The 27,754-nt window shown below is 41.7% G+C and overlaps 1 protein-coding gene across 1 annotated transcript; it reads left to right on the top strand.

Annotated features, from left to right (window-relative positions):
• The first annotated feature begins 372 nt into the window (after window positions 1-372).
• LOC121858297 lies at window positions 373-27,307 on the top strand. Its single transcript, XM_042354623.1, has 4 exons — window positions 373-728; window positions 16,932-17,052; window positions 24,945-25,043; window positions 26,080-27,307. The coding sequence occupies exons 1-4, from the start codon at window positions 674-676 to the stop codon at window positions 26,216-26,218; spliced, it is 414 nt and encodes a 137-aa protein (XP_042210557.1). The 5' UTR covers window positions 373-673; the 3' UTR covers window positions 26,219-27,307.
• The last annotated feature ends 447 nt before the right edge of the window (window positions 27,308-27,754 follow it).

Genomic DNA, 27,754 nt, shown 5'->3' with positions numbered 1-27,754 from the left:
TATATACATCATAGTAAATACAATTATTTTATTATGTCCTTTTTATATAAAATTTAACCACTCTAGTATAAAGTGACTGAATAACGCAAAACATGAACTCGAAAGTGGAGTATACAAATGGCAACGTGTCCGGAAAAGATGTTAGACGTTTACAAACTTGTATATTGTACGTATTATTTCTACAATTGTGTATGGATTGATAACTTTAAAGTTAAATAAATGATAATTTAAATCATACAGTATTATTATTAAATTATAACGACACATAAATATAAACGTTATATAGTATTTTAATTAGTTCAATATTTCAACTGGCAATTGTACATTGGCGTCCCTCGGAGGCTTGAGAATACAAAACATACGTCAAGCAGCACGTGAGTGTAGTAGTCTACTGATCCCAGCTCTGATCGGTTAATATCAACAGTGATCAAATTGTGTTATTTTTATTGTGAAGAACATCTCAAGAAACTTGCTGCCACTTTTATATCTTGAGGAAAATATAAATATTTTTCATTCCTAATCCATTTAAGTACTGCAACAAGAATTACTCATAATATTCTTAACGTACGCCGGAAATCAAGTGAGCTACAGAACGTAAGTGCTCTTGCTTAAGAGCTTTAACAAATACTCGCAGAAACTACTTTACTGACGCTGACGACTACAGCTGCGCAAGATGCCACCAGTGTCAAGGAATTCACGATTGTCTCTCTCCTCCATCAGAGAAGAAGGTGAGGACAATTATTGGTTGTCTTGGAATCGGAAAATATATGTGAAAGTGATAAGCCATTTGGTGCTACTATAGTATGCGGTCTACCGAACTGGAGTTGTGTCTACCGGGACATTTAGACTAGCATTGGTTAGGTTAAGATAGATTAAGGTATATTATAGATTAAGGTATATTAGATTAATTTAAGTTAGGTTAATAGACGCAACAGTGTAAATATCCAGCTTGGTAGACCATAGTTGTATAGTAGCAGCAATCATTGACAGCAAAGACCATTAATTAACCTCCATATTCACCAGTTCTAAGATTACACTTCTTACTTGAGTATATGTGATTTGAATATTCATACCAATTTTCTTTTTATAGTGAAAGTACAGCACGTGCTGTACATATTGTGAAACTTCAAAGTAACGTGTCCATGTCAAACGTGTATCCCCAAATCCTGATTATCGTGGTTCATTAAGGCTCTTCTTTATTGAAACTAATAATCACCAGGTGTTCAGATTTCTTGACCATTTTTGTTGGTATTGGATATCCATCCGGCACTCTCCCGCCAATCCTAGACCTCATATTTGTTACACCAGCTTTACTTTATCCTCTTCGTCGCTGTTAGCCGCTGGGCGGTCGGTCATATCTCTGTTTCACACTGTAGGCAAGTACTGTATCGTACTGATACCAGAATGTATCTGTACCCAGGGGCGGATCCAGGAACGTCAAAAGAGGGTCCAAGAAGTTTTGGGTGGGGGGATCATAGCGAGCAAAACGAGCCCATCCAGCTGGGGGTCTTTAGGGGCGCCCTGTAAGCCCCTTCCCATATTTTTTTTTTATAATTTAACCTATATAATGGGCACTGTGAGGCCATATTGAAGTCATGTGCAATTAATATTAGGAGATATTCTGAGGTTAATAATAGTTACTTTTTACTCTACAAAAGCGCCTGAGTACAATACTGTATTAAAGAAAAATTATTGGAATTTGAGATGAAAAGGGGGGGGGGGTCCGGATCCGCCCTTGTTACCTGCGCCAGTGTTAAGTGGTCTTAAGGGGGTCCGACTTATTACCCAAATGTACCCAAATATAGCCGCAATGAAGTCAAATAATGGTCCTACATGAATAAATCGGACTGCCAATCACTTCTCGACTAGTATTTGGTGTCACAAAGTAAAAAAAAATTGGAAAACGTAATTTAATCTGAGTTAATAGATCGCGTGCATGTACCAAGGGAGCGAGTAATTACCCAAATGTAGCCGCAATGAAGTCAAATAATGGTTCTACATGAATAAATCGGACTACCAATCACTTCTCGACTGTTATTTGGTGTCACGAAGTCACAAAAAATTGGTAAACTTAATTTAATCTGAGTTAATAGATCGAGTGCATGTACCTAACCTAACCTAACCTAACTCAGATTAAATTAAGTTTACCAATTTTTTGTGACTTTATGACACCAAATAATAATCGAGAAGTGATTCACAGCCCGATTTACGCTTGTAGGACCATCATTTGACTTCATTCCGACTACATTTGGGTACATTTGGGTAATTAGTCGGACCGCATGCGCACGCGATCTATTAACTCAGATTAAAGTAAATTTTCCAATTTTTTGTGACTTTGTGACACCAAATACCAGTCTAGATGTGAATAGCAGTCCGATTTATTCATGTATGACCATTATTTGACTTCATTGCGGCTACATTTTGCTACACTTGGGTACATTTGGGCAATTAGTCGGACCGGTCTTTTTCTTTTAAGGAGCTCGCACTTGGCGTCGTCACAACACCCTGGAAGAATGTTCAGGGCCGGATTCAGGAGTGGGCAAAGTGGGCAGCTGCCCAGGGGCCTCCACAATCTGGGGGCCTCCACATATTACAATATTTTATTTATTTGTTTATTCATTTGGATTATTTTTACTTTCATTCTTTAAAATTCATGTTTATCTATTCCATCACGTAAAACTATGTTCAGCAAGAAGCGTGATAGAAATTAGGTTAGCTACTCCTTGAAATTCATGAATAATGCAAAGAATCATCTCTCTGTAATAACTAATAATATATTCTTTTCTGTGAAGTCTCTTGAAAATTTTTGACATGTGCGGTAGTAGCTATATCAGGGCTGGTCGACTTGAAACCACATGAATGACTCCAGTCATGTCTCACGTGTGTGTGTGTGTGTGTGCGTGTGTGTGTTGGGAATGTGTACACTCAATAAATATAGTTAATTAAAAATTTCTCAATGTTCTAATTTCTTCAATATAACTGCATATGGCTTCAAAATTCTCCAAAGAAGTGTTCAAATTTCAAAATTTTCCCGGGGGCCTTACAGCGCCCCCCGGAACTCCCAGATGTTTAGGCTCGCTTCACTCGCCACCCCACCCTCTTGGGTAGTTATAATAAGAGGGGCCTCCACAAAGAGGCTGCCCATGGGCCTCCACAGGTCTAAATCTGGCACTGAGAATGTTCGGTATTATTTACCTATTGTTCGAAGAGTTCATAACTTTCACTCCAAAAAAGCTTTCTGAACTTGTGGATATTTCAACCTGAAGCTGTGACCCTCGAGTGGGGCGGGTATTCGCCAGCTTCAGGTATGAACACTAGACTTGGAAGCATAATGAGTCATTACAGCATGCTTCGTAATGACTATTTTCGTGCTCATGTTTTTTATACATATTTCTGTTTAAACTAATGCCTTTAAGCGCGTACTCTAAATAGGTCCATACACTTGACAATAACTTTTAAATATCAAGGAAGATGGTCTTGTGACCTGTAGCGACGTCACTCAATAGCAGTGTTGTAATAGGCTGAAAAAACTTTTTGTAACAGTTGTGCGAATTTTACAGTAACATTCTTTAAATTGTTGCTACAGAACTACATAAGTGGTTTGGGTTAACCTCAAATGAGGCTCTCGTTGCTGTAAAAAAAACAAAAGAGCAGGCTTTTTGTAACGAAGTCTAGTTTAGCTTCTCTAGTGCAGTGGTGAACTCCTAGTTCCCACCTAGAAGTCCTGGGTTCAAATCCTTGGCTATTGGGGTATTGACACTATGGTCTTGGAGTCATTTATCCTTATGCATATCTCAGGAAAGCATGTAAAGAAGGATATTGGTGCAGCACAAGAAAAAAACTCGTTATTATGCACCAAGTCTATAGTTAGTTTAAATAACACCAATATAGTTCAGATTACAGTAATATGGTAGAAGTAGTTTCGCATAACTGGTGTAAATTTTACAATGAATCACATGTACAATGGTTGCCATGTGGTGATAGTAATAAAGATTATGCCTTAACCTAAATACGAATAAAAGATGGATAAAAACTGTGTTATCTCGTGTTATGCTTAACAAAGGAATCAACTTGCTTTATAATCCTTTTCTATGTGAATTACTGTCCCCAAATTTCGTTTTTTGTTGCGAGTCGTTGTCCTGAGAAGTGCTATACGTATGCAAAATATCTTACACATTGTCATACTAAAACGTGAATGTGAATATGTACTAGATTATTCTAAATTTTATCACGGCGATCTTGTGTGGCCTCTGAGAAAGGTCTGAATTTCTCCTTGGTATTTGGTTTTTCTTTACTATTTAGTTTGGTACGCGAGGTTAAACACAGCTGTCTCTAGCACTGCTTTTATCCAGAGAAGAATAAACATTGCCAGTACAGTACCAATAAGTTGACTTCGAAATTGCGTGACTAACCTGTACAGTATTTGTTTGAACATATGAAACACCGTTCTTTGAGTTTCTATTTTTTTTATTAATATGATGCCAGGAAGAAATATGACAAATGTTGTTGTCTAATGATATTCACAGAGGTGTCCCCTTGCCAAAAAGCTGAAGATATTTGAAGAGGGATGTTTTGAACCGATGGAGGTTATATGTGAGGGAAATCACTGTGACAGGGAATTCTAGTGCTAGTCAGGGTTATATATATATATGTATGTATGTGTGTGTGTGTGTGAGAGAGAGGAGAGAGAGAGAGAGAGAGAGAGAGAGAGAGAGAGAGAGAGAGAGAGAGAGAGAGAGATTTGGTAGTTAGAGGTTCTACAAAACGAAATTTCATCCATCAATAAGAGACTGGGCCCTCCTAGATACTCCCGTAGGCCGATGGAAGGTGTAGAAGTATCTAGAGAAGTCGGAAAGCAACAGAATAACCCAGCGCATGTACAATGGTGGAAATTTTCCACAAAGAATTGTTCTTACGTTTTTTATTTATTTATTTACTTTCTTTTACACCGATTCCATGAGTCGAAGCGCCATTTAGCCCATAGATCTTAGCAACAGAAAATATTACTGTCAGACCAACGTAGTTTCGGTGGAATTGTCTTTGAATAAAGAACCTCGAGCAAGGTATTATTTGGTGTAGTTATAATTACCCCAGTCCTCCCAACTCCCTTTTGTGGTGAGAGCAGGGGAGTGAGATGCGACCGGGCGGCGCCGTAACTTGAGTATTGAGTAACCCACAACATCTAGACAGGGATACGTACAACCTGCGTATTTACCTGTGTTAGACACGGATGTTATACGCTCTAACCCAGTGGTTCTCAACCTTGTTTGCCCCATGCACCCCTTTCACCATATGTCAGAATGTCATTCCCCCCTCCTTTCCAAGATTGTCTGCCTCAAAAAGTGCATTCCAAATAATATGCATATAATACTGAAAATCCTTTATTTTTTCCATATTAGTATCAGTTTCACCCCCCCCCCTGAAAACCTGAGGGGGGAAATTCCCCCCTGGTTGAGAACCCCTGCTCTAACCAGAGATGACTAGATTGTGCTGGGCAGCAGGGAAGGAGGGAGAGGACTATTTAAGTCTCATTAGCGCAGAAGTTCTGTCGCTGATAATAAGGAGGTTCTGGTGTTCAGTGCGGAAGGAAGATTGCACTAGATGTTTGACTTAAATCCAAAAAATATAACGTCACAAAATAATATAATAAATGCAATAAAATATACTTCGAGAATATGCGCTCGTTTAAGACAAAGTTACCAGACAAAAGTAAGATATACATGTATGTGATATTTATGAGAAAAATCATACACTTTAATTTAGACTGGTGCTAAGTGTAATATTAATGTTGGTCTTGGATATTGGTATTGTGGTACAGCTTAAATTAACAAAGATGGTTACGAGGAATGGGCACATACAAATCTTTGGTTTGAAAGACCCCCGCATGGTCCGACCATAGGCCAGTGCACAGGGGAGAGGGGTAGATATGTGCGAACGCACCCACCCCCCTTCCCTTAAACAAAATAAATTAAAAACAAAAATCAATAAACAAATAAATACAAAATTGGTTCAATTGAAATCTTGTAAAGTGCTCGCAACACCCCGGCTTAGCCGTCTTGGATTATAATTTTGTTTGGAGATACTCACGTATGTCCCTTCTCAATATTTGCTTCCCAACCAGTATCCCTTCTTCATATGAATAGAATTGTACGTGATTTATTTTTTGATTATAAAAAAAACGAAAAGCTATCTATTATACATGTTTATGTATTTGAGTTGAGAACATTCTTGGCAAGAACACTAGTTTGTAAATAAATTCGGGGCACAAGTGTGTGTCTATATTAAGAGGTTGCCCCAACCTCTTAATATAGACACACACTTAATTCCCCTATATGCGTTCAGATATTATTGATATATAAATATTCGATCACTGGTAGGCTGACCTAGGAGTTCTGGGAAACTGCTACATTCATAAAAAAATATTTTTAATACGATTATTTAATGTTTCTGTAACAAGAGTGGGTGGTGTGTTTAGAGTCAGTGTCTTTTCGGGTTAAAAATGGCGAATAAAACATCATCATCCTCCCACGCCTTAATTATTATTTCCACACCCGGAGAAACAAATATTACATGTTAACTAACCCAAAATATTGTAATATAGTTGCCTTTCCTCCTTTAATACAAATCATTTAAACATCATCCATTAACAGTCCTGTAGCTAACCAAATCTAACTATTGCAGGAGCTGAAAGTAGCCTGCTATGGGCGTCGGGAATTTAGATTAAGGTAATGGGAATTAAGATTAGGTTCAGAGAGATTCGTATGTTAAACCCATTTACAGAGGTCACTGAATAAGCTGCATTAAAAAGATTTATAGGTCCAGTCGATAAACCTACATTACCTATCACTAACTGGGGTGTAGTGTAGTAATAATAATAATAATAATAATAATTAACGGTTTATTGAAAAAGTTCTGCAGTCCGAAGGCTGAAAATATACATTGGACATAAATGACTTATTACATACATTGGTGGTTTAACAAAAGCCTTCATTAGAGAAAGGTAAAGGAACATACAGTGAACATTCAGATTATTGTAGGTGTTGAACAGCAAACACGTAGTGTAGTAACTCCCTCCCAGATGGTGTTAGGAGGGACCTCACGTGGTGTAGTAGTTCCCTCACAGATGGTGTTATGAGGGGCCTCACGTGGTGTAGTAATTCCCTCACAGATGGTGTTATGAGGGGCCTCACGTGTGTGTGTGTGTGTGTGTGTAAAGAGAGAGGACGTACGAGTGTATGCTAACCTTGAAGTATCGGAAGGTCCTCACCAGCACGTATGACACAGCGCCAGCTAGCTAGCCTTGCTCAGTGCTCACTCTGCCGCACCACCAGGGGGGCACTCATCACAAAGATACCCTCACTCCTTTCCCCTTCCTCTTCCTCTTCACGTACAGTATCTTTGTGTCTTGCTGTCTATTAGCAGTTAGTGTGATAAGTCATTAGAAATAAGAAAGCAGTATGATTGAGCTATTAACAGAACCTCACGCATACGGATGTAGGGCAAAATATTAAATCAACCTAATCAAAAAACCAAACCCAGTCAATCCAACTCACCCTCAACGAGAAAGTTGGCGGTACTATTTTATAAGTTATTTTGGTTGTTCAAATTTCTTCGTTTGGAACTTATGGAGCATAATTTAACTCCTATCCTTTATCCTGTTCCAATATTAGTTGAGTTAGTACACAGGAGGAATAATCATATACAGTACCTTATTACAACCAACTGACCCTGTCTTCTAAATGTGGAATTGAGGTAGATCTCTAAGCTTAAGCAGTTTTACACTATTTAAATTGATGTAACATTAGAATGGATGAGGTGAGACAGGACCATGAGTTTGTTACACTGTCTAGTTGTCATGAATCACGTGCACTACCGCTCCCATGGGCCACAGTTGCACACCCAAGGCATCAAACATTGGAAAAGAATTTAACCAGCCAGTAAAATGAATTTCCTTTCCTAAGCTAAATAATTATGGTGAAAGCGAATCGTAATACAATTTACTCAAGATAAACTTAACGATACCGTTTGTATACATACACTGTAGACTTGCAGAGTGTAGATGCTGTATTGAGTTTGAAAGAATTTCCGTACATATTCTCGGATGACGTTGATAGTTAATTATGCAGTATAAAATTTGAATGTTGTACACATATCAAATAAGGATGTGTTTAGTTCATCCTGTAAATTCTGTTGCTGGCAATTATCACCCATCATACATTTATGCAGTTCGGGTGCACAAGGTGTTGCCATAACATAAAGCAGGCATTAGTGTTATAAGATTAATGAACTGCGTTGTCACAAGGCATAAGTAAATGGTAAAGATAACAATTTAATTCTAAATATTCTTCATTCCAGATATGAAGTTGTTTTAAAATTTCTTAAATACTTTGCGTTGTTTATAAAAGGATAGACCAGGGTGGTGAGATTACTGCCACACACCACTGGTAATTTATTTAGAGAAACCACATATCTCAAATTTAAGGGAAGAAGTGAAGATCACTTTAACATTGTAATTGATAGAATTGTTATATATAACAAGAAATTTAACTGTTCACCAATTATCAATTCAGTACAACGTATAACTGCAACCCCAAGGTCCTAAACGTATAGAGAGTGGAAAATTCCGTACGAGTCTTGTTGCCAGACGTGTATGATTGATAGAATTTGTTTACGTATTGTAGCAGGTGTGACTATTGATAACGATACGGTTAAAAATATAAATTTATATATCATTTACATATTATATATTTTCTAAGAGTTTAATTGAGCTTAATATGCTCAGGAAAAATTCCATTCCAGTATGCACTAAGTAGTAGCATCAGGCATCAAGTATCACGATTGAAGGGACATTACATATTTTTAATTGAACTATGAAACGCTAGAAGTGTTAAATGTATATGCCGTACTCTGTATATTGACGTGAATAGAGAAGACGGAATGGAACTTAAAAGTTAGTCGGGATTGGGCGTTATTCTCCAGGTGGATGTGGGGAACATTCCATGACGTTCGTGCCACCAGACGGAAATACAACTCGTGACATCGAGCTCACTCAAGTGTTCCTTTTGTTGTCGATTTTCTTTGTGTATTTATATGTAAACGTTAAATGCATTTTTATATGTCAACAGAAAGCTATTCTTTGTTCACGGCCTAGAGATAATAAGTCGAGTTATTTGTATTTTGTTTATTGATTTATTCATTTAGTTAGGTTTCAGCTGAGTCACTGGCCGCTGACGTGTACAGTTGCGGAATTGTGTTTTTACACTCCATCGTGGTAACCCGTGTCTTCAAACGGCACCGTCGAAGTAGTATCACTATTTATGAATGAATGGATATAGGTCGTGTAACGACTGATTTGCTATAGGTCATATAGGTTGGCTGTTTGGAGTCACAGGTTACCACAGGGGGTGTAGGAATATATTTCCGCATCTGTACTATAGTAATGGTATTCATCATTATTATTATTAATTTCACTACAGGTACGATATTACAACTGACATGCATGTTCGATAAATAGGTATTTTTGTTTTTTTTATTCCTACATTTTTTAAAAACAGTGCAATGTAAAAAAAAAGAGAAGGTTTACCAGGTAAGACGTAAGAGTATGCACGACAGCTGAGCTGGTGTGAACATGGGTTTTTTTTTATGTCCAAAAGAACATAAGAATTGAGGAAACTTCAGCTGGCCTCTTGGCCCATACTGGGCAGTCCCATTTACACCCAACCCCTATCGCTCATATTCACCCAACCCCTATCGCTCATATATCCACCCAACCCCTATCGCTCATATATCCACCCAACCCCTATCGCTCATATATCCACCCAACCCCTATCGCTCATGTATCCACCCAACCCCTATCGCTCATATATCCACCCAACCCCTATCGCTCATATATCCACCCAACCCTATCGCTCGTATCCACCCAACCCCTATCGCGCTCATATATCCACCCAACCCCTATCGCTCATATATCCACCCAACCCCTATCGCTCATATATCCACCCAACCCCTATCGCTCATATATCCACCCAACCCCTATCGCTCGTATCCACCCAACCCCTATCGCTCATGTATCCACCCAACCCCTATCGCTCATATATCCACCCAACCCCTATCGCTCATCGTATCCACCCAACCCCTATCGCTCATATATCCACCCAACCCCTATCGCTCATATATCCACCCAACCCCTATCGCTCATGTATCCACCCAACCCCTATCGCTCATGTATCCACCCAACCCCTATCGCTCATATATCCACCCAACCCCTATCGCTCATATATCCACCCAACCCGTATGTTTGAAGCTGCTCTCCACGGCACATTTCTTCACTTACGAAGTTACGAAATGTCCATGACTTAGGTCCTTAGACCATAAAAAAACAACCTTAAAAATTACCTGAACGTGGCATTTGGGGTCTAAAGAGGCCCTCCTTTCTACTACCTCCGACTGCAGCGATGAGTTTGAAACTAGTGACGTCATTGCAAATGACGGCCCTGTTTCTAGAGAAATAAACTTATCTCGACTATTATAGCAGGACTTTAAACTTTAATTACAAATTATATATACCGTATCACTCTACAAACGTGGCAGAGTGTATATCTTGTGTTTACCCAAAACCGTCAACTCGTCCAGAGACATCTGGTACGTAACGCTCCCACTAATGTCAAGGCAGAGGAAGACGCAGCAGCCTGATGATGCTTCAAACAAATGACGTAGAACAGATTAGTCATACCCCTGCGTGCAGCGCACTACCAGCATGTTTTACCTTTAATAATAAATATTATTGTATATAACTTTTTTTTCCAGTCATCTTTTCCTGGCCGGACATAGTATTCACCTATTTCAATTTTTTTTAATTTTTTAATTTTTTTTTAATTTTTTCATTTTTTTTGGTAAATGGTCAATTAGTGAAAGTGGGTCCTAAACATCACACTGTAAACTGAGCTTTCTTTTTTTCCCCCAACTGTAAAAATATGGTGCCCATTTACAGCAGGGTGGATTAGCAGTGCTACGGGATTGAACCAGTGAATTTCGGGACTGGAGTCGAGATTCGAGTGCTGCATCCACTAGGTCGCCATACCTCATGGTCATGTAGTAAATAATAATACTGTAACATAAAATTAATATCAACAGAAATCCCGGGCTATTGAGCTGAGGGGAAGTGGGTGGTGGGGGGGTGACCCTTGGTGACACACATTTGGCTACTCTGAAAACTGATATAAAAGAATTAAATTGGTTTAGAATTTTGTCACGAAAACAGGAAAAATGTATGAATTTTGCCTAACAAGGGCTCTTAAAATCTGCTTTAATTATTTCAGACTAATCTTGAACGCCAGTTCCATAAAAAGACACTACTTATCAATATACTGTATGTCCAGAACTACTGTATAATAATGATACCATACATTCACATTATAAATTTTATTCCAACCACCCATTCTTTGCTACTGCTTTTGTTTATTGTTTTATTAATTCAACATAAAGTGACACAATCAGGAATAAGCTGGTCAAGTTATTTAGAGAATTGTACCTACAAATTTTATTACAAGTAGCTTTCTCATAGCAAAATACTGCAGAAATGGCATATGTATTCAAGTGTAGTCATTGCAGTTCGACCATGATTTCATAGTCCGCTTACTGTGTGTGATTATGTGGATAACCAAAGTGATGTTTTAAGCTGCGAAGGACATTTTATACAGCCTGTGTGTGTGTGTGTGTGTGTGTGTGTGTGTGTGTGTGTGTGTGTGTGTGTGTGTGTGTGAATTTGATGGTGATTGTTAGCGCTAGTGATAAAGATCTATGTACGATATTATAATATTATAAGTAGGCGAGCCTTGTGCCATCATGTACCCGTGTTATTAAGACGTCATCTGAAATCTTGCAGTAAATTCATGTATAGAAGAAATATTGGCATGAGTTCAATACTAAAATTTCATCACCACTATTTATAATTAAAAGTTGTTTACCAGTATTTGTTTGTGTGTGAGGATGCCTGGCGTGTGGCCAAGTGAGTAGATACCAGGGCCACCACACTCTGACTGCGTCAAAGTGTGAGGCGAGTTGCCAAGTCAACCTACCATGGGTCCACGGGTACAAGTTGCTTACTCGCGTTCACCGCCTGGAACCACACTTCATAATACATTACATAATGCGTTATTTAGTTCGCCACGCTAATCTTCCCATTTTGTTGTCGTATATTGTTTAAAAGTACATGTTCTCATTACTTTTCTGCCAAGAAATGCATTACTCTTTTGTACTGACATTTTATTAATTAATTTTTCCAAAACCTCGAAATACTAATTGCATGTTTATGTATTAATGTGTAGACATTGTTGGTGAATGTGTCCTCGTAGTTTTTAACCTGGTAGTGTTAATAGCCGGGCAGAGGTCTGGGAGCTGCGCTGCTTAGAGCCAGAATGGGCTTTTTTTTTCTCTGGGGTAAAATTGCTTGGAACGGAATATCTAGAGAGGTAATGAAAATTATGATGCATTTTAAGGTGCTGTTTCCTCGATATTTTATGACAGAGGAAGCAGGGAAGTGAAGTACTGGAATCTGTTATGGTACGAAAATATTACAAATCTGTGCATTCTGTGAATCCTACACAGTTCCGGAAAAGGGAAGCGTAATTTGGGAATTATGTATTTTTACACACTGAATATGCAATAATAACAGAAGTACCACGTTGGAAAACCCGCTTCTTGTCCGACCAGGGAAGCTAATAAAGCAACGTTGGGTTTGGTTAGTACTTGTATAGGTGACCGACCGCTGGTTCTAAGATGCGATGCTGCTGGCGTAGGGACACAAGTGGAAACATTTCAGTCTCATGTTTTTGTAAGCTGTTCTTGGTCAAATTGACTACATACAAGTTAATTAAAACGATTTCACAAGTATACGCTCTGATTTCAATAACTTGTCACCACTAAAATAACAACCTAGCTAACTTATAATTAGTTATAATGCTCAGCAATTAAATAATTGGTTATTAAATTTCTGAATAATCCCGAAAAAGCTCTGGTTCTGTAAACACAAGCAAGACATATCCTCTTAGGATGACAGTGGGTCTCAGAGGCACAAGTGCCCGATAGTGGGTGTGAATACAGCACTACAAGGGGGCAGCGTGGCCGGTACTGCCTTCACTTCCTCAAATTGTAAACTTAGGTACCCATTTATAGCTAGGTGAACTGGGATGCTCGGTAATCGAACCACCAACACCTGGAAAAGGAGGCGAGCACTGTATCCACTCAACCACCGCACTCTCAGAAAATGAGTCCCAATTCTTGTGTTGTAAGTTACAAGACTTATGACTAGTGTAATACTCTTAGGGAATGACAGCCCCAATTCTCGTGTCATAAGTTGCAAGACTTACGACTAGTGTAATTACTAATCTAGTATATGCCCTTAAAGCCCTAGCTGCTGAACACAGTAACATCGAATGTTAATTCAAAGCATTTTTTTTAATTCACTAATCTCATGTTACTTGTTTATGTTAGAGAGCCACTACTTGGTGCCATAACTTATCGCCCTCCTTATCAACTTTTCTTTAGCCTTATCTCTTATATTACCAAAGTGTAGGTTAACCAGATGACACAAGTGTACACAAGCTTATACAGTTGAGGTGGGGAGAAGAGAGTGGTGTGCTCTGAAGATGCAAGAAGGTGTAGGGGGAAGGTAAAGTTCGGAAATGGGAAATAAAATGGGAGACTTGATAGCAGGTAGGCTATGCACCTACTACAGTTCAAAAGATATCGAATCGGCAGTTCAAAAGATATCGAAGGGCACAGGGGTGGAGGAGACTGCAGTGGGAGCGGGTAAACAAAGTGAAAGATTACAGGGAAATAGTGTTAGGAATGACGACAAAAGTAAAGCAGACAGGGAGTTTAAACCTAAACACGGTAAAGGGAGGACTCAGAACACGACTAACTTAAATGTCTACTACGCGAACAGTAGAAGTATGAGAAACAAAATGGATGATATAAGGGCCTTAGTATGTACCGAAAAAATCGACATAATAGCATTCACTGAAACATGGATCAACCTAGACTCACGTGAGTTGCCGATCGAATACCAAATTGCGGGTTACAATTGTTCCATACCGATAGGCAGACCAGGAAAGGAGGCGGAGTAGCAATCTATGTCAGAGATAATCTGAAGTGTGAAATAAATAAGGAAATAAAAACTGACCGGAATACAGAAACAATTTGGATAGAATTAATCGACGGTAGGGAAAAATTAATCACAGAAGTAACATATAGACCTCCCAATCTTGATAGAATCAATGAGAGACTTATCTGGGATGAAATGCACAGGACTTCCATACACAACAAAGTCTGTATAGTAGGCGACTTTAACCTTGGCCAAATAGATTGGACTGACCTTACGGGTAACCCAGAATCAGAAGATTTTCTCGAAACGATCCAGGACTGTTTCCTAAGTCAACATATAACCGAACCCACCCAGGGTAGTAATATACTCGATTTAGTTCTGTCGAACAGAGAAAACCTCACTAGCAATGTCGAGGTAGGGAACAAACTTGCAAACAGCGATCACAAAGAAATTAGATTCCAGTTAGGTTTTCAGGGCAGACGCAAGGAAAATTCCACTAAAGTACCAGATTTCAGAAGGGCAAACTTTGACAGTTTAAAGAGGCAGCTGAGTGAAGGGGTGTCACGCTTGGGCGTGAACCTGACAGATGACACCGACCTGATAACGAGATCTGAGATAGCCGAGTTCCACGACAATTTAAATAATGAGTTACTTAATGCACAAAGGCAGAACATACCATACAAAAAACTCAGATCAGACAACAATGACCCTAAAAGGATAAATAATTATTTAAAGAACATCATTGGCCAAAGGAAGGCTATAGGTAGAAGGATAAATCATGGCGAAATTTACCTCCAGGATTATTATAAGGTATTGGCGAGTAGGGTTAAAACCGAGATAAGGAAAGACAAGAGGAATAATGAGGTAAGGATAGCAAGGGAGGCAAAGACAAACCCCAAAGCATTCTACCAAATGTATCAAACTAAAACACGAGAAAAGATTGGACCAATACGGTCAGATACCGGCGAGCTCACTGACAACGACAGAGAAATGAGCAATAATTTGAATAGATATTTTTCAACAGTTTTCACCACCGAAAATGTAAACATGATACCCGAGGCACCGACTCTATTCAGAGATAGTGAAGAAAACAAATTAAGCGAGATAGTAGTGACTAGAAGCGATGTTAGTAAGCAAATAGATAAACTAAAGCCTAATAAATCACCTGGTCCCGATGAGATATTTGCCAGAGTATTAAAGGAATGTAAGGAAGAGCTTAGTATGCCCTTAGCAAAGTTGTTTAACATGTCCTTAAAAACAGGTGTAGTACCAAAATCCTGGAGGATAGCGAATGTAATACCGATTTTCAAGAAGGGGAATAGATCACTATCCTCTAACTACCGCCCAATCAGCCTAACATCAATAGTAGGCAAATTACTTGAATCAATCATTTCAAACTCTATTCGAAACCACCTGGAGAAGCACAAGTTGATCAATGATTCCCAACGGCTTCACAAGCGGGCATTCATGTCTAACTAATCTATTAACATTCTTTTCATCAGTTTTCGAATCGGTGGACAAAGGGCACAATTATGATGTGGTATATCTCGACTTTAGCAAAGCCTTCGACAGAGTCCCCACGAAAGACTAATTAGAAAGGTAGAAGCACATGGTGTCAAAGGTAATATCCTTAAATGGATTAGGGCATGGTTACAGGACAGGAAACAGTGAGTGAGCATTAACTGCACTAAGTCCCATTGGAGCAACGTCGCTAGTGGAGTTCCCCAGGGCTCAGTACTTGGACCATTATTATTTATTATATACATAAACGACATAGATATTGGCATAGACAGCAACATAAGTAAATTTGCTGATGACACTAAAATAGGACGTGTTATTAAATCTGGTGAGGACTCTGCAAAACTACAGGAAGATCTAAACAAATTCTTCAAATGGTCTGAAAAATGGCAGATGAAATTCAACGTGGACAAATGTAAAGTGCTCAGTATAGGAGATGTAAACAGGGAAACCAGATACCAGATGAACAACGATGCCATAGAGAAATCCGACTGCGAGAGAGATTTAGGAGTAATGATAAGTAGGAATCTTAAGCCAAGTAAACAATGTGTTTTGCTCGTAACAAGGCTTTTAAAGTACTTGGGTTCATACAAAGGAGTGTTAGTTACAAGACTAGCGAGGTCATCCTAAAACTGTATCTTGTGCTTGTGTGACCACACCTGGATTACGCATTTCAGTTCTGGTCACTGTATTACAGAATGGATATAGAATCCTTGGAAAGAATTCAGAGGAGAATGACAAGACTAATCCCAGGCATTAGGAACCTTGAGTATAGAGACAGGTTAAAGCATCTTAATTTGCACTCCCTCGAGAGACGTAGAGCGAGGGGCGACCTGATAGAGGTGTATAAATGGAAGTCAGGGCTAAACAAAGGGGACATTACAAAGGTGCTCAAACTATCCAACCAGGAGCGAACTCGTAACAATGGTTTTAAATTAGACAAATTTAGATTTAGGCCCGAAATAGGAAAACACTGGTTTGGAAACAGAGTAGTGGATGAATGGAACAAGTTACCAAATATCATCATCAACTCGAATACGCTGAATAGCTTCAAACATAGGTTGGATGCTTATATGAGCAATAAGGGTTGGGTGTAAACGGGACTGCCCAGTATGGGCCAATAGGCCCGCTGCAGTTTCCTCCATTCTTTATGTTCTTATGTACAGTCTACAGCCTGTATACGGATACGAGTATATACACAAAATAATCTCGGCTCCGTTGATATTTTTGTTGATAATAAATTTATATAGTTGTTTGTGTTGTTGTTTTTTTTAGAAGTAAAAGTATATAAATATTTGTTGTGTTACAGAGGATGCAGAAAGTGCGGAGGCAAAACTGGTGATGCGCAAACTAAATAGCGTGTTGTACCGCGGGGTGGAGCGCTACCTCACCTACGACGCCTTCCTTGTGCCCCGCAACACTCTCCACAGGTGAGTCTCAGCAAACATTACCATATGAAAACCTCACTTCTCATACTAAATAGTGTCGTGTGCCATGGTTCCCTCTCCCAACAGTGTGCTGTTTGAATCTCACTTCTCTTACCCAGTACTTCGTTGGTTATCTCATCTTCCTCACCCAGCAGTATTGGGTGCTACGATAGCGTGCAGTCTACAAGATGTGTGTTTAGGTTAGGTTTGACTAAATATATCTTTGTAGACCGCTCGCTATAGTAGTACCCAGTATTGTGTGTGTCACTTTCCCCACCTTTTATTGTAGTGTCTCACCCAACAAACATTGTGTCTCACTTCCCTTACCTTAGTGTCTGCTTTCTCACCCAACACTGTTGCGTTTTACTTTTATGTCGTGTGCCTCATTTCCCTCACCTTATACCGCTGTCTCATCTTTCTCAATCATCACTGTTGTGTCTCACCTCTCTTATACTCAACAATATGTTTTGCTTCTCCCCGCCTTTACCCAACAAGACGTGTGTGTGTGTATCAACGTCCTCACCTAAGACTATTGTTTCTTTGGATACACCCCATTTCGTCACTAACACGGTTCGTCACCACTATCAAATTCGTTTCGTCACCACTAAGACCGTTAGTCGCTGGTATTAGAGTGATAAATTGTAAGTTATTATTTTACACGAATAGAAATTACACAAGTATGGAGACGACTCGAGAATTATTATTATTATTATACATGAATATAAATCTAATAAAGAAAACAATTATAACAAATTAGAAATTACACATGTGTACAAACGGGGTATGCCCATTTCGTCACCAACCCGTTTCGTTACCGCGTTCTCTCCCATCAATATATACACGAAAATAACTGTTACCTGGGACAGAAAATAATAAAAAAACACTAAGAAACTTTGCTAAAGACGAAAATATAAAATAAAAACATTGTTAATACGCCTGCAATCATTTCACTTAAACAATAATCATTATATACACGAAAATAACTGTTGCTTGGGATAGAAAAAAAAACCACTAAGACAATTTATTAAAAACGAAAACAACAAACAAAAACATTGTTAATGCGCTTGCAATCATCTCACTTAAACAATATGTGAAAGACTAAAATTTATGCTTGCAAGCTTGGCAGAACACAATGAGAATTTTGTAGGTAATTGGAAGTGGTGATATTTTTTTCTTCATATTCGTCCCACAGCTACCAGAGACGGAGTTGTTTGTCATGATTTGCTTTTCTTGTGCTCGATTTTAGCTTGTGCTCAGCAACATTGAGGCTTCTCTGTGAAGCAGAGGGACAAGGAGGTATGGGCGAGATTGTTTTTTGCTGCTCGGGGGTTTACGCGCTGTGCCAAATCACCTTAATTTTTTTCTGTATTTTGTTTATATAGCATTATTTAATCTTGTTTTATTAAATAATTAATATTCATGTATAATAACAACAATTCTTCATATGTTCTGTATTTTGTTTATACTGTACTAATGTTTAATCATTTTCTTAAAAAAATAATATTCATGTCTAATGACAATACAACAATTCTTCATTTGTTCCATATTTTGTTTATTTACCAATGATTTTAATCGTTTTCTTTATTACGGTAATAATTAATATTCATGTATAATAATAACACAATACGTCTGTATACATGTGTAATTTCTATTCGTGTAAAATAATAACTTACAATTTGTTACTAATACCATCGACTGTTAGTGGTGACGAAAGGGATTTGATATTGATGAAATGGGGTTTTGGTGACGAACCGGGTTGGTGACAAACCGGATTGGTGACGAAATGGGGTGTATCCATACAACTTACCAAAGAATATTGCTATTATTTTACATGAATATTAATTATTTAATAAAGAAAACGATTAAAACATTGGTAAATAAACAAAATACAAAACAAATGAAGGTAATTTCTTCTTCACCACCTTGGTTGATTTGCAATTACTAGTGCTGAGCACAAACTAAAATCGTGCACTAGATAAGCAAATCATGACAAACAAGTTCGTCCCTGGAAGCTGTGGGATGAATATAAAGAAAAAATATCACCTCTAATTTCCTAAAAAAAAAAAAATCAGTCTTCTTCCAAGCTTACATGAGTACTGTATTAAAAAAAAATATTTTATTTAAATTTTAGTCTTTCACTTATTGTTTAAGTGAGAGGATTGCAGGCGAATTGAAAATGTTTTTATTTTTGTTTAGTGTGAGAGGTTGGAGTCATAGACCACGTTCTTTATAGACTTTATTCTAACAGCGTCAGCTGGAGACTGGCAACCGGGCGCTGCCAAAGACAAGCCCCCATCTCAACATGGGAAAACATATCGTACGATGGTACAATCTTACATCTCCCCCCCAAGTTAAAAGGAAATGACAATGCACATTTGAACTAACAAAAGGAAAACAATGCATTCATAAAAACAACAATAATGCAGGAAAAACGAGTCAAACAAAGGAAAAAAACAAAAAAGAAAAAAAACCTCTAAACTGATTTTACATCACATACACTACACCACGTAGTCCGTCAACCAGCCCGGAGGCCTACGGCCTCTCCTGGGCCTGGCCGCGCTCGACTGGGGAGGGGCCGTGGGTGCGGAGGAGGGCGCGGGTATGGAGGGCACAGCAGAAGGGGGGCCAGGAGGCACAGCTTGGTGCACCACCGGAGTAGTAGGCACAGGTGTGGAGCCGTTTCGCAGGTGGCGTCTGTTGCGGATGGACACCCTGCCACTGCCACCCAACCTGACGGCATACTGCCTGTGAGGGCGGGCTTCCACCACTATGCCTGTCCTGTCCCAGAGCCTGGTAGCTGCGTCCTGCACACGCACCTGCGTGCCCACGACTAGGGGAGCCAGCTGGCGGGATACCTCCCTCCGCGACAGGACCCCATCCTGTGTTTCGGCCAAGCGCACCTCCCTCATACGAAGTGCCCGCCGCCAGTGCTGGTCCACATTATAGTGCTGTCTGGCCACGGGAACGCCGTCACGGAGCTGGCGGCCGGTGGCAAGTTGGGCGGGCGACTTGTTCACCCCCCGCAGAGGCGTGTTCAGGTACTGGAGGAGGGCCTGGGATGTCCTATCGCAGTCCAGGCTACCCCCGGGCCCAGTGTTATCCCTGAGGAGCCTCTTGGCAGCCTTGACCCCAGCCTCTGCCCTGCCATTGGACTGGGGGAAGTGGGCCGACGAGAGGCGCACCTCGACCCCCCATGACTTGAGGAAATCTGTCATCTCAAGGCTGGCAAGGTTGGTACCTCCATCTGTGGAGATCTGCTCAGGTACCCCCCACCTCGTGAAGTAGGCCCGCAGACTGGCGATGATTTTTCCAGAGGTGGCCTCGTTGGGGAAGTGGGCGATCTCCAGCCAACCTGTCAGTCGGTCAGCATATGCTAGGTACGTGCGGCCCTGCAGGTGGAACAAATCGGCCACCACTTGTTGAAAGGGATAGTCTGGCGCTGGGGTCAGAACCAACGACTCCGGAGGCTGGGAAGGGGCGTGGGTCTCGCAAGCAGCACACCGGGACCGATGATACTGCAGGTCACCCTCCATGCCAGGCCAATAGACAGACTGCCTGGCCCGCCTGAGCATTGAGTCGAGGCCCTGGTGCCCCACATGCAGGTTAATGGCGACCCGGTGGCGGAGGGAGTCGGGGATGACAAGGCGCACGCAGCCCTGGTCAAAGGTGTAGGTGACCAAACCCCTGACCACAGCCAACCTGTCCCTCACCGAGAAGTACGGGCGCAGACAGGCCACCTCCTGTGACTTGTGGGGGTGCCAGTCGCCCGCCAGCACCCTCGACACTAGAATCTGGTACACTGGGTCGTCCGCCGCCGCTTTGCATACTGTGTCTTCGTCCATAGTGATGCACCCATCCTGATCCAGTGCTGCGATTGTGACTGCACACACTGCAGCGCACAGGTCCTCCTCTTGGTCCATGTCCTCCGCATCAGGCGCCGCCCTGAGGGAGGGGAAGCGGGATAGGGCGTCAGCTGCACAGTTCCGCTTCCCTGGCAAGTATTTGACCGTGAATCGGTACTGCAGGGTCTTCTCCTTGAGCCTGAACTGGCGAGGATTCGCCACATCCGTGAAGGCTCTGTCCCCTAGCAAGCCAACTAAGGGGCGGTGGTCCGTCACCAGAATGAGGTTCGGGCAGCCAAGGAGGAACAGCCTGGCCTTGCGCAGGCACCACACCACAGCCAGGGCCTCCCCTTCTACTGCAGCATAACCGGCCTCGGCCGTGCTCAGATGTCGGCTACCACACAGAGCCAACCGCCACCCTCCTCTGCAGCAGAAGGGCGTCTCTGGAGAGGCACAGGCACAGTATTGTTGCAGGACGACAAAGCCGATGCCCTCCCTGCTCCAATCAGTGACAGCTGCCATAGGCCTGGATTTGTCGTAGTACACCAAGCCGTCTCTGGCCAACTGACAGATGGTGTCCTGGGCCTGGCGAAACTTGAGCCGCAGCTGGTCGTCCCAATACACCTGCTTGCTCACTGGCTTCTTGAGGAGCTCACGGAAGGGCTCCATCACAGGTGCAGTGGCAAGGAAGGGAGCCAACTGATTAACCAGGCCATGCCAGGACTTGATGTCAGTGATTGATGGCTGATCCGGCATGGGGAAGTCCTTGATGGCTGACAGACGTTGGGCAGTGGGCTGGTACAGGTCCCACCCCAGGAGGAAACCCACAAACTCAGCTTCTCTCCTGCAGAACAAGAACTTTTCTGGTTTCAGCGTGATACCTGTGCGAGCGCAGGTCTCCAGAAAATCGTAAGTGTGCCAGAACGCCCCCTTCACACTGGAGTCATAGAGGAGAGTGTCATCCACGCACTTGTACTTGCGGGGCACATCCTGAATAGCGTCGTCAAACCTCTTGGTGTAAGCATCTGACGCTGAGCAATGTCCCATGGGCGTCCTGCAGTATCGAAAACGTCCCCACGGCGTGATGAATGTGGTCAGGCGTCTACTCTCCTCCTCCAACTCCACTTGATGAAATCCCCAAAAGGCGTCGGCGACGGTTTTGAACGAGTGCACTGGCACCCCAGACACCATGTCAAATGGTGCAGGTGTGTGGTGCGTCTCCCTCAGACAGCTTGCATTGAGGCGTTGGAAGTCCACAGTGCGCCTGGGCTGACCGTTTTTCTTGACCACCACGACCATCCTGGCGCACCACTCCGTAGCCTCACCAGCAGGCACTGGCTGGATGACGCCTCTCCTGACGTCCTCCTCCAACTGGGCCTTCACCTCCGCTTCCCAGTGTTTCGGAACGGGAGCGGGTAGGGGGTCGTGCCGGGCGTCAGGTGGATACGGTGAGGGGGACCAGTCATGACTGGCAGTGGGGACCTGCTGGTGTTGAATGCGGTAGACGAAAAGTGCGTGAGTAGCCATGCCTCCAGCCTGGCCACATTCTCCTCCAAAGGAGGCAAGGGTATCTCAACTGGCCTCGGCGGGAAACGGCTGCTCTCAGGTAAACGGTTCGGAGGTAGATCGTCGGCAGTGTGCCGCTCCCCTCCATCGCCCACGGCAGCCACAGCACGTCTATGGAGCGGGAAGTCGACAGGCACCAAGTTGAGGCACTTGCAGGCCTCCAATGACAGATAGAGGGCCTTGGCTGTCTGCACGAAGTAGACCTCCCTGGAGCCATTACGGGCCCGAAGTTGCCCCGGACACAAACCGATGTCCCGGAGCAGGGATGCGCCTGCCACACACACCATAGCACCCGTGTCGGCTACAGCCAGCACAGGGGTGGCGGGGGAATTGCCCCCGGCCTGGGACACGAACACTTGTAACCTGGGGTGGCGGGATAGCTGGGCTGTTGCCACTGTAACAGCGCCTGACACATCCACAGGAGCACTTAGGGCTGACTTACTCCTACAACACCTTTTGAAGTGACCAACCTTACAGCAATTGCGACATGTAGCCCCACTTGCAGGGCAGTTACTTTTACCAGAGGCATGTGACACGCCGCAGTTACCACAGTGCACGCGACTGGGGTGTCGAGGTCGGGCGGCAGCTACCTCAGACTCACCGGTGACGTCATCACCAACCGCCACTGCCTCCGCGGCTGTTCCCACCACTGCCTGGCCAGACGTACGACACAATACACCAGCATTTCTCACTGCTGCCTCAAATAACATGCATTTGTTTCTAAGCACTTCAACACTATTATAACTAGAGTACCCCTGGAAAATTTCCCTTTTCAACACTGGGTTACTCAGGCCCACCATAACTTTACGTAATAGCATGTACTCAGAGAGGTCGTTATCACAGGTGGGACATTTAAATTCACACTCCACTGCCTCTGAGAAGCATCGTTGAAAATACCTTTTCATGGGCTCCTCTTCACCTTGTTTGCTGTTGAAAAACTCGTTCCATTTCACAGCTTGGTTTGAAGATTGAAGAACCATTCCACTGATGGCATCCAGGGCTTCTTTGGGCGAGAGCTGCTCCCACTGACTGCTGGGGTATCTCGAGTCAATCATCCTTTGGAGTGCGGGGACGCAGTTCAGGCGAATGTGGAGTGTGGCCACCAGTTGTGGCCACCCGTTCAACAGCACCCATGACTCCATGGACCGCCTCCATGTCCTAAACGCAGCTGCTGGCATTTCTGCCTCACACTTCTCTGGAGCGACAGCTGCTGAGGGCTTCATGACCGGCATAGAAGCATGACCACCGCCAGCACCTAGAGACGCCATCTGAGCCATCAATGCACTCATGGCCTGCTGCTGGGCGCGCGTGGTGTTCCCGGCCGGTGTAGAGAAGCCCTGGCGTCCCCTTGAGGGCGTCGAGAATCGTGGACGTGTAGGGGCCATGTCAGCGTTCTTGTCAGGGCTGTAATGGCGTGTCGGGCCCCGACATATCCTACTCACTGTGCGCCATGTGAGAGGTTGGAGTCATAGACCACGTTCTTTATAGACTTTATTCTAACAGCGTCAGCTGGAGACTGGCAACCGGGCGCTGCCAAAGACAAGCCCCCTTCTCAACATGGGAAAACATATCGTACGATGGTACAATCTTACATTTAGTTTTGTCTTTAATAAATTGTTTAAGTGAGATGCTTGCATGAGTAATGACGTTTTTATTTTTTTTTATTTTCGGCTTTAGTAAATTGTCTTAGTGAGATGCTTGCATGATCCATTGTATTGCTATGCCAAAACATAATTTCGTAATGCAATTTTGTAAACTAGGTGTTTCGATTATTTTCTATCCCAAGCAACAGTTATTTTGGCAAATTTAGTGAAATTTTCATGTATATATTGATGTATTAATTATGTAAGAATTTTCTGGAATGTATTGCCCTTGAAATGGTGATGGGAATGCACGCGGTGACGAAATGGGTAAAACGGGTGTCAAAACGGGTAAAACGGGTGACGAAAGGGGTAAAAAATGTGGTGACGAAATGGACACACCCCGTTTCTTTCATCTGACGTTTCACCTCCCTCACCCAACACTGCATTACAGTGTTTGTCATACTGCCTTCTTGTGTAATAAATGCCTACTATACAATGTTCTGTATCTACACAGCATTAACAGGCCATCTGACCTCTGGGACCCACAGCACTTTCATAAATGACTATTTTTAACCCCTAGGTGTGTATTAAAGCACATGAAATAAGATGAAAAAAAAATACCTTGTTGTTTAGTATCAAGAAACTTTAATAAGTCTAGTTTCTGCTCTAGTTCATATATCTCGGTATTTGTCCATATGTTTTGTGCTTCATATGGTAAAACACTACTCAGATATATGGAGTACATACTGTAGTGTGATTTCTGAATAACGTGAAATCTTTACTGCAGGGTTAACTGAAAAAGTTTCTTTATTTTGGATTAAATTGTTTTCGAAGATAAAGGGTTATTGAGATAGTGATAATATTGCTCTACAACATTAGCTGATATAAAGTATCGACTTTTCAGGGCAGCCCATGATGTCCTCAGACAGTGTTCTGACCGCCCACATGGACTCCACAGTGCTCTGGTCGAGCTCTACCTCAGTGACGGACACTCTTCCAAACGGTGAGATAAATTTATGGATAATATGGGAATTCTTTTTCTTTTATCCTCTTCACCACTGATCGGCTCGTTAGCCGCTTGAGCGATCGGTCACGTCTCTGTTACACACTGTTGACAAGTACTGGGCATCAACTGGCTCCTGAATGTACAGTCAGCCAAAGATGCGCCGACCCCACCCTGCATCTCGTGCTCGTAATTTTACCTGGCAATATTTGGTAAAGGAAGGCTGTATGTAAAGGTGATTGTGATTGGTGGATCTATTTTCGGCTGTATCACTGTCAGGATAAATATTAAACAATCCAAAGGTAGAATTATTATAATAATAAGCTATTCATTGTTATTTAAGATCATAAGAAGTTTCCAAATGTTCTTATATTTGCTTAAATAATGAAGAAAATTTGATCTGAGAATCTTGTGGCAGTCCTCGTTCCTCGTTGTAGTTAGTTGCCAATTCATTAATATATTTTCTTCATTATTTAAGCAAATATAAGAACATTTGGAAACTTCTTATGATCTTAAATAACAATGAATAGCTTATTATTATAATAATTCTACCTTTGGATTGTTTAATATTTATCCTGACAGTGATACAGCCAAAAATAGATCCACCAATCACAATCATCTTTACATACAGCCTTCCTTTACCAAGTATTGCCAGGTTAAATTGCAAGCACGAGATCCAGGGTGGGGTCGGTGCATCTTTGGCTGACTGTACCTGAACCTGCTCCAGTGTTGGTCAAATCTGGTCTTGAAAGAGCTCTCACTCGGTGCCGTCACAACACTGTTTCAGAGTGGCTGTAGTCATCCAGATTGTGTATCTATATTGTACCATAATTTTATGGCTGTTGTAAAATGCTTTATACAGTATGTGAGATTTAAAAAAAATTTGATATAAAAATATGCTTGTTATAATCATTATACTGTACACTAAACAGTATGTACTGTATATCTAATGATACCAAGAGTCATAAATAGTCTTCAACCATGACATACTGAACAACAAAGTTAGCATGTGATGACAGTTTGTTCTTTGTTATAGGTTAGCACAAATGGTTGCTGACCCCCGACAAGAGGTGAAGACAGTCATCAAACTGACATTACACCAGGACCATGCATCAGACCCCACCACACTTCACCTCCAATCCAGCTATACCATGGAGCGCCACTGCTTGCAGTGATCATCGTTGTACTATACAGTACCTGCCCATCTTGTTTTATATACCATGAAGGTTATACAATACAATAATATTTCCATAATGCTTCAGGGTAGCATGGATAATTCTTATTAATTATTGAGAAGAGCATAAGTTTTCATCACCAGTCTGCCATAGTGGTGGAGCGATGTGGAGTAAGGAACTGGACAGCAGCTGTTTTTCCAGTTGACTTTCACAAGAGCTTCTCGACCAGAGGCGTGTGATGAAATCACCACATATTACACTCTTACAAATACTGATTGGAATTTGGACTTGTAAAGCATAGCTTTCAGGCCCACCCCTCCTCTGACTGGTGAAGGAGGGCAGCTGCCTTATACAGGTAGTGATGATTTCTCCTTGACCATGACCATCTCTGAATTGCTGTTTTGTCAGTTTACACAATCCAAGAGGCTAAATTCAAATAGTATCAGGTGTGACTAACAAAGATAATTTTAAAAGTTAGTGCAAGTGTGTTAGTGGTTGTGTGTGTGTGTGTGTATAATTGTTAAACATTACAGTATACAATACTGTGCAGTGAATATTACTGCCAAATATCCGAGTGTTAGTAAATTTTTACTGTAATTAGGGATACACAGTAGAATAACTTTCTAATAGTATGACTGGTGCAGTGTGTCCAGTTTTGTTTTACCATGCCTTATATTTAAGTAATTACTGTTTCTTAGTTGTTGATGCAATCATGTTTGAAGGTACAGTACTACATAATTATTTTGAATAAACATATTTGCTGAATGAAAAATGTTAAGAAATTTTTACTATGATTGTATGTGCCCAAAATGTACTGTACTTCGTTCTAAAAGAGGTGGTACACTGGTAACATGTCAAGGGTTGAGCATCGGCCCGGACATACATGGGAAAGGTGTTATCTTGTGTGAACCTACCAAACATCACAGGTTCCCCAGTCCCCGGTTTCCACCTGTAGTAACACTGGATACTTGAGGATAGACCCAGTGCCGGATTTAGACCTGTGGAGGCCCATGGGCAGCCTCTTTGTGGAGGCCCCCCTCATTATAACTACCCAAGAGGGTGGGGTGGCGAGTGAAGCGAGCCTAAACATCTGGGAGTTCCGGGGGGCGCTGTAAGCCCCCCGGGAAAATTTTGAAATTTGAACACTTCTTTGGAGAATTTTGAAGCCATATGCAGTTATATTGAGGAAATTAGAACATTGAGAAATTTTTAATTAACTGTATATTTATTGATAGTGTACAAATTCACACACACACACACACACACACACACACACACACACACACAAAAGTGAGACATGACTGGGTCATTTTTGTGGTTTCAAGTCGACCAGCCCTGATATAGTTACTACCGCACATGTGGAGGCCCCCAGATTGTGGAAGCCCCTGGGCAGCTGCCCACTTTGCCCACTCCTGAATCCGGCCTTGGATAGACCAACTGCCCAAATGGCTAGTAAGCTGATAAGTGGCAAAAATTATAAAAAAATTAATAATTGGAATCTCAATTTTGTAGAGAGTGACTCCATGAAAATCAGAT

Source organism: Homarus americanus, unplaced genomic scaffold (genome assembly GCF_018991925.1).
Source record: "Homarus americanus isolate GMGI-L3 unplaced genomic scaffold, GMGI_Hamer_2.0 scaffold57980, whole genome shotgun sequence".
NCBI classification, from domain to species: domain Eukaryota; kingdom Metazoa; phylum Arthropoda; class Malacostraca; order Decapoda; family Nephropidae; genus Homarus; species Homarus americanus.
This window is presented reverse-complemented; position numbering and strand designations above follow the sequence as displayed.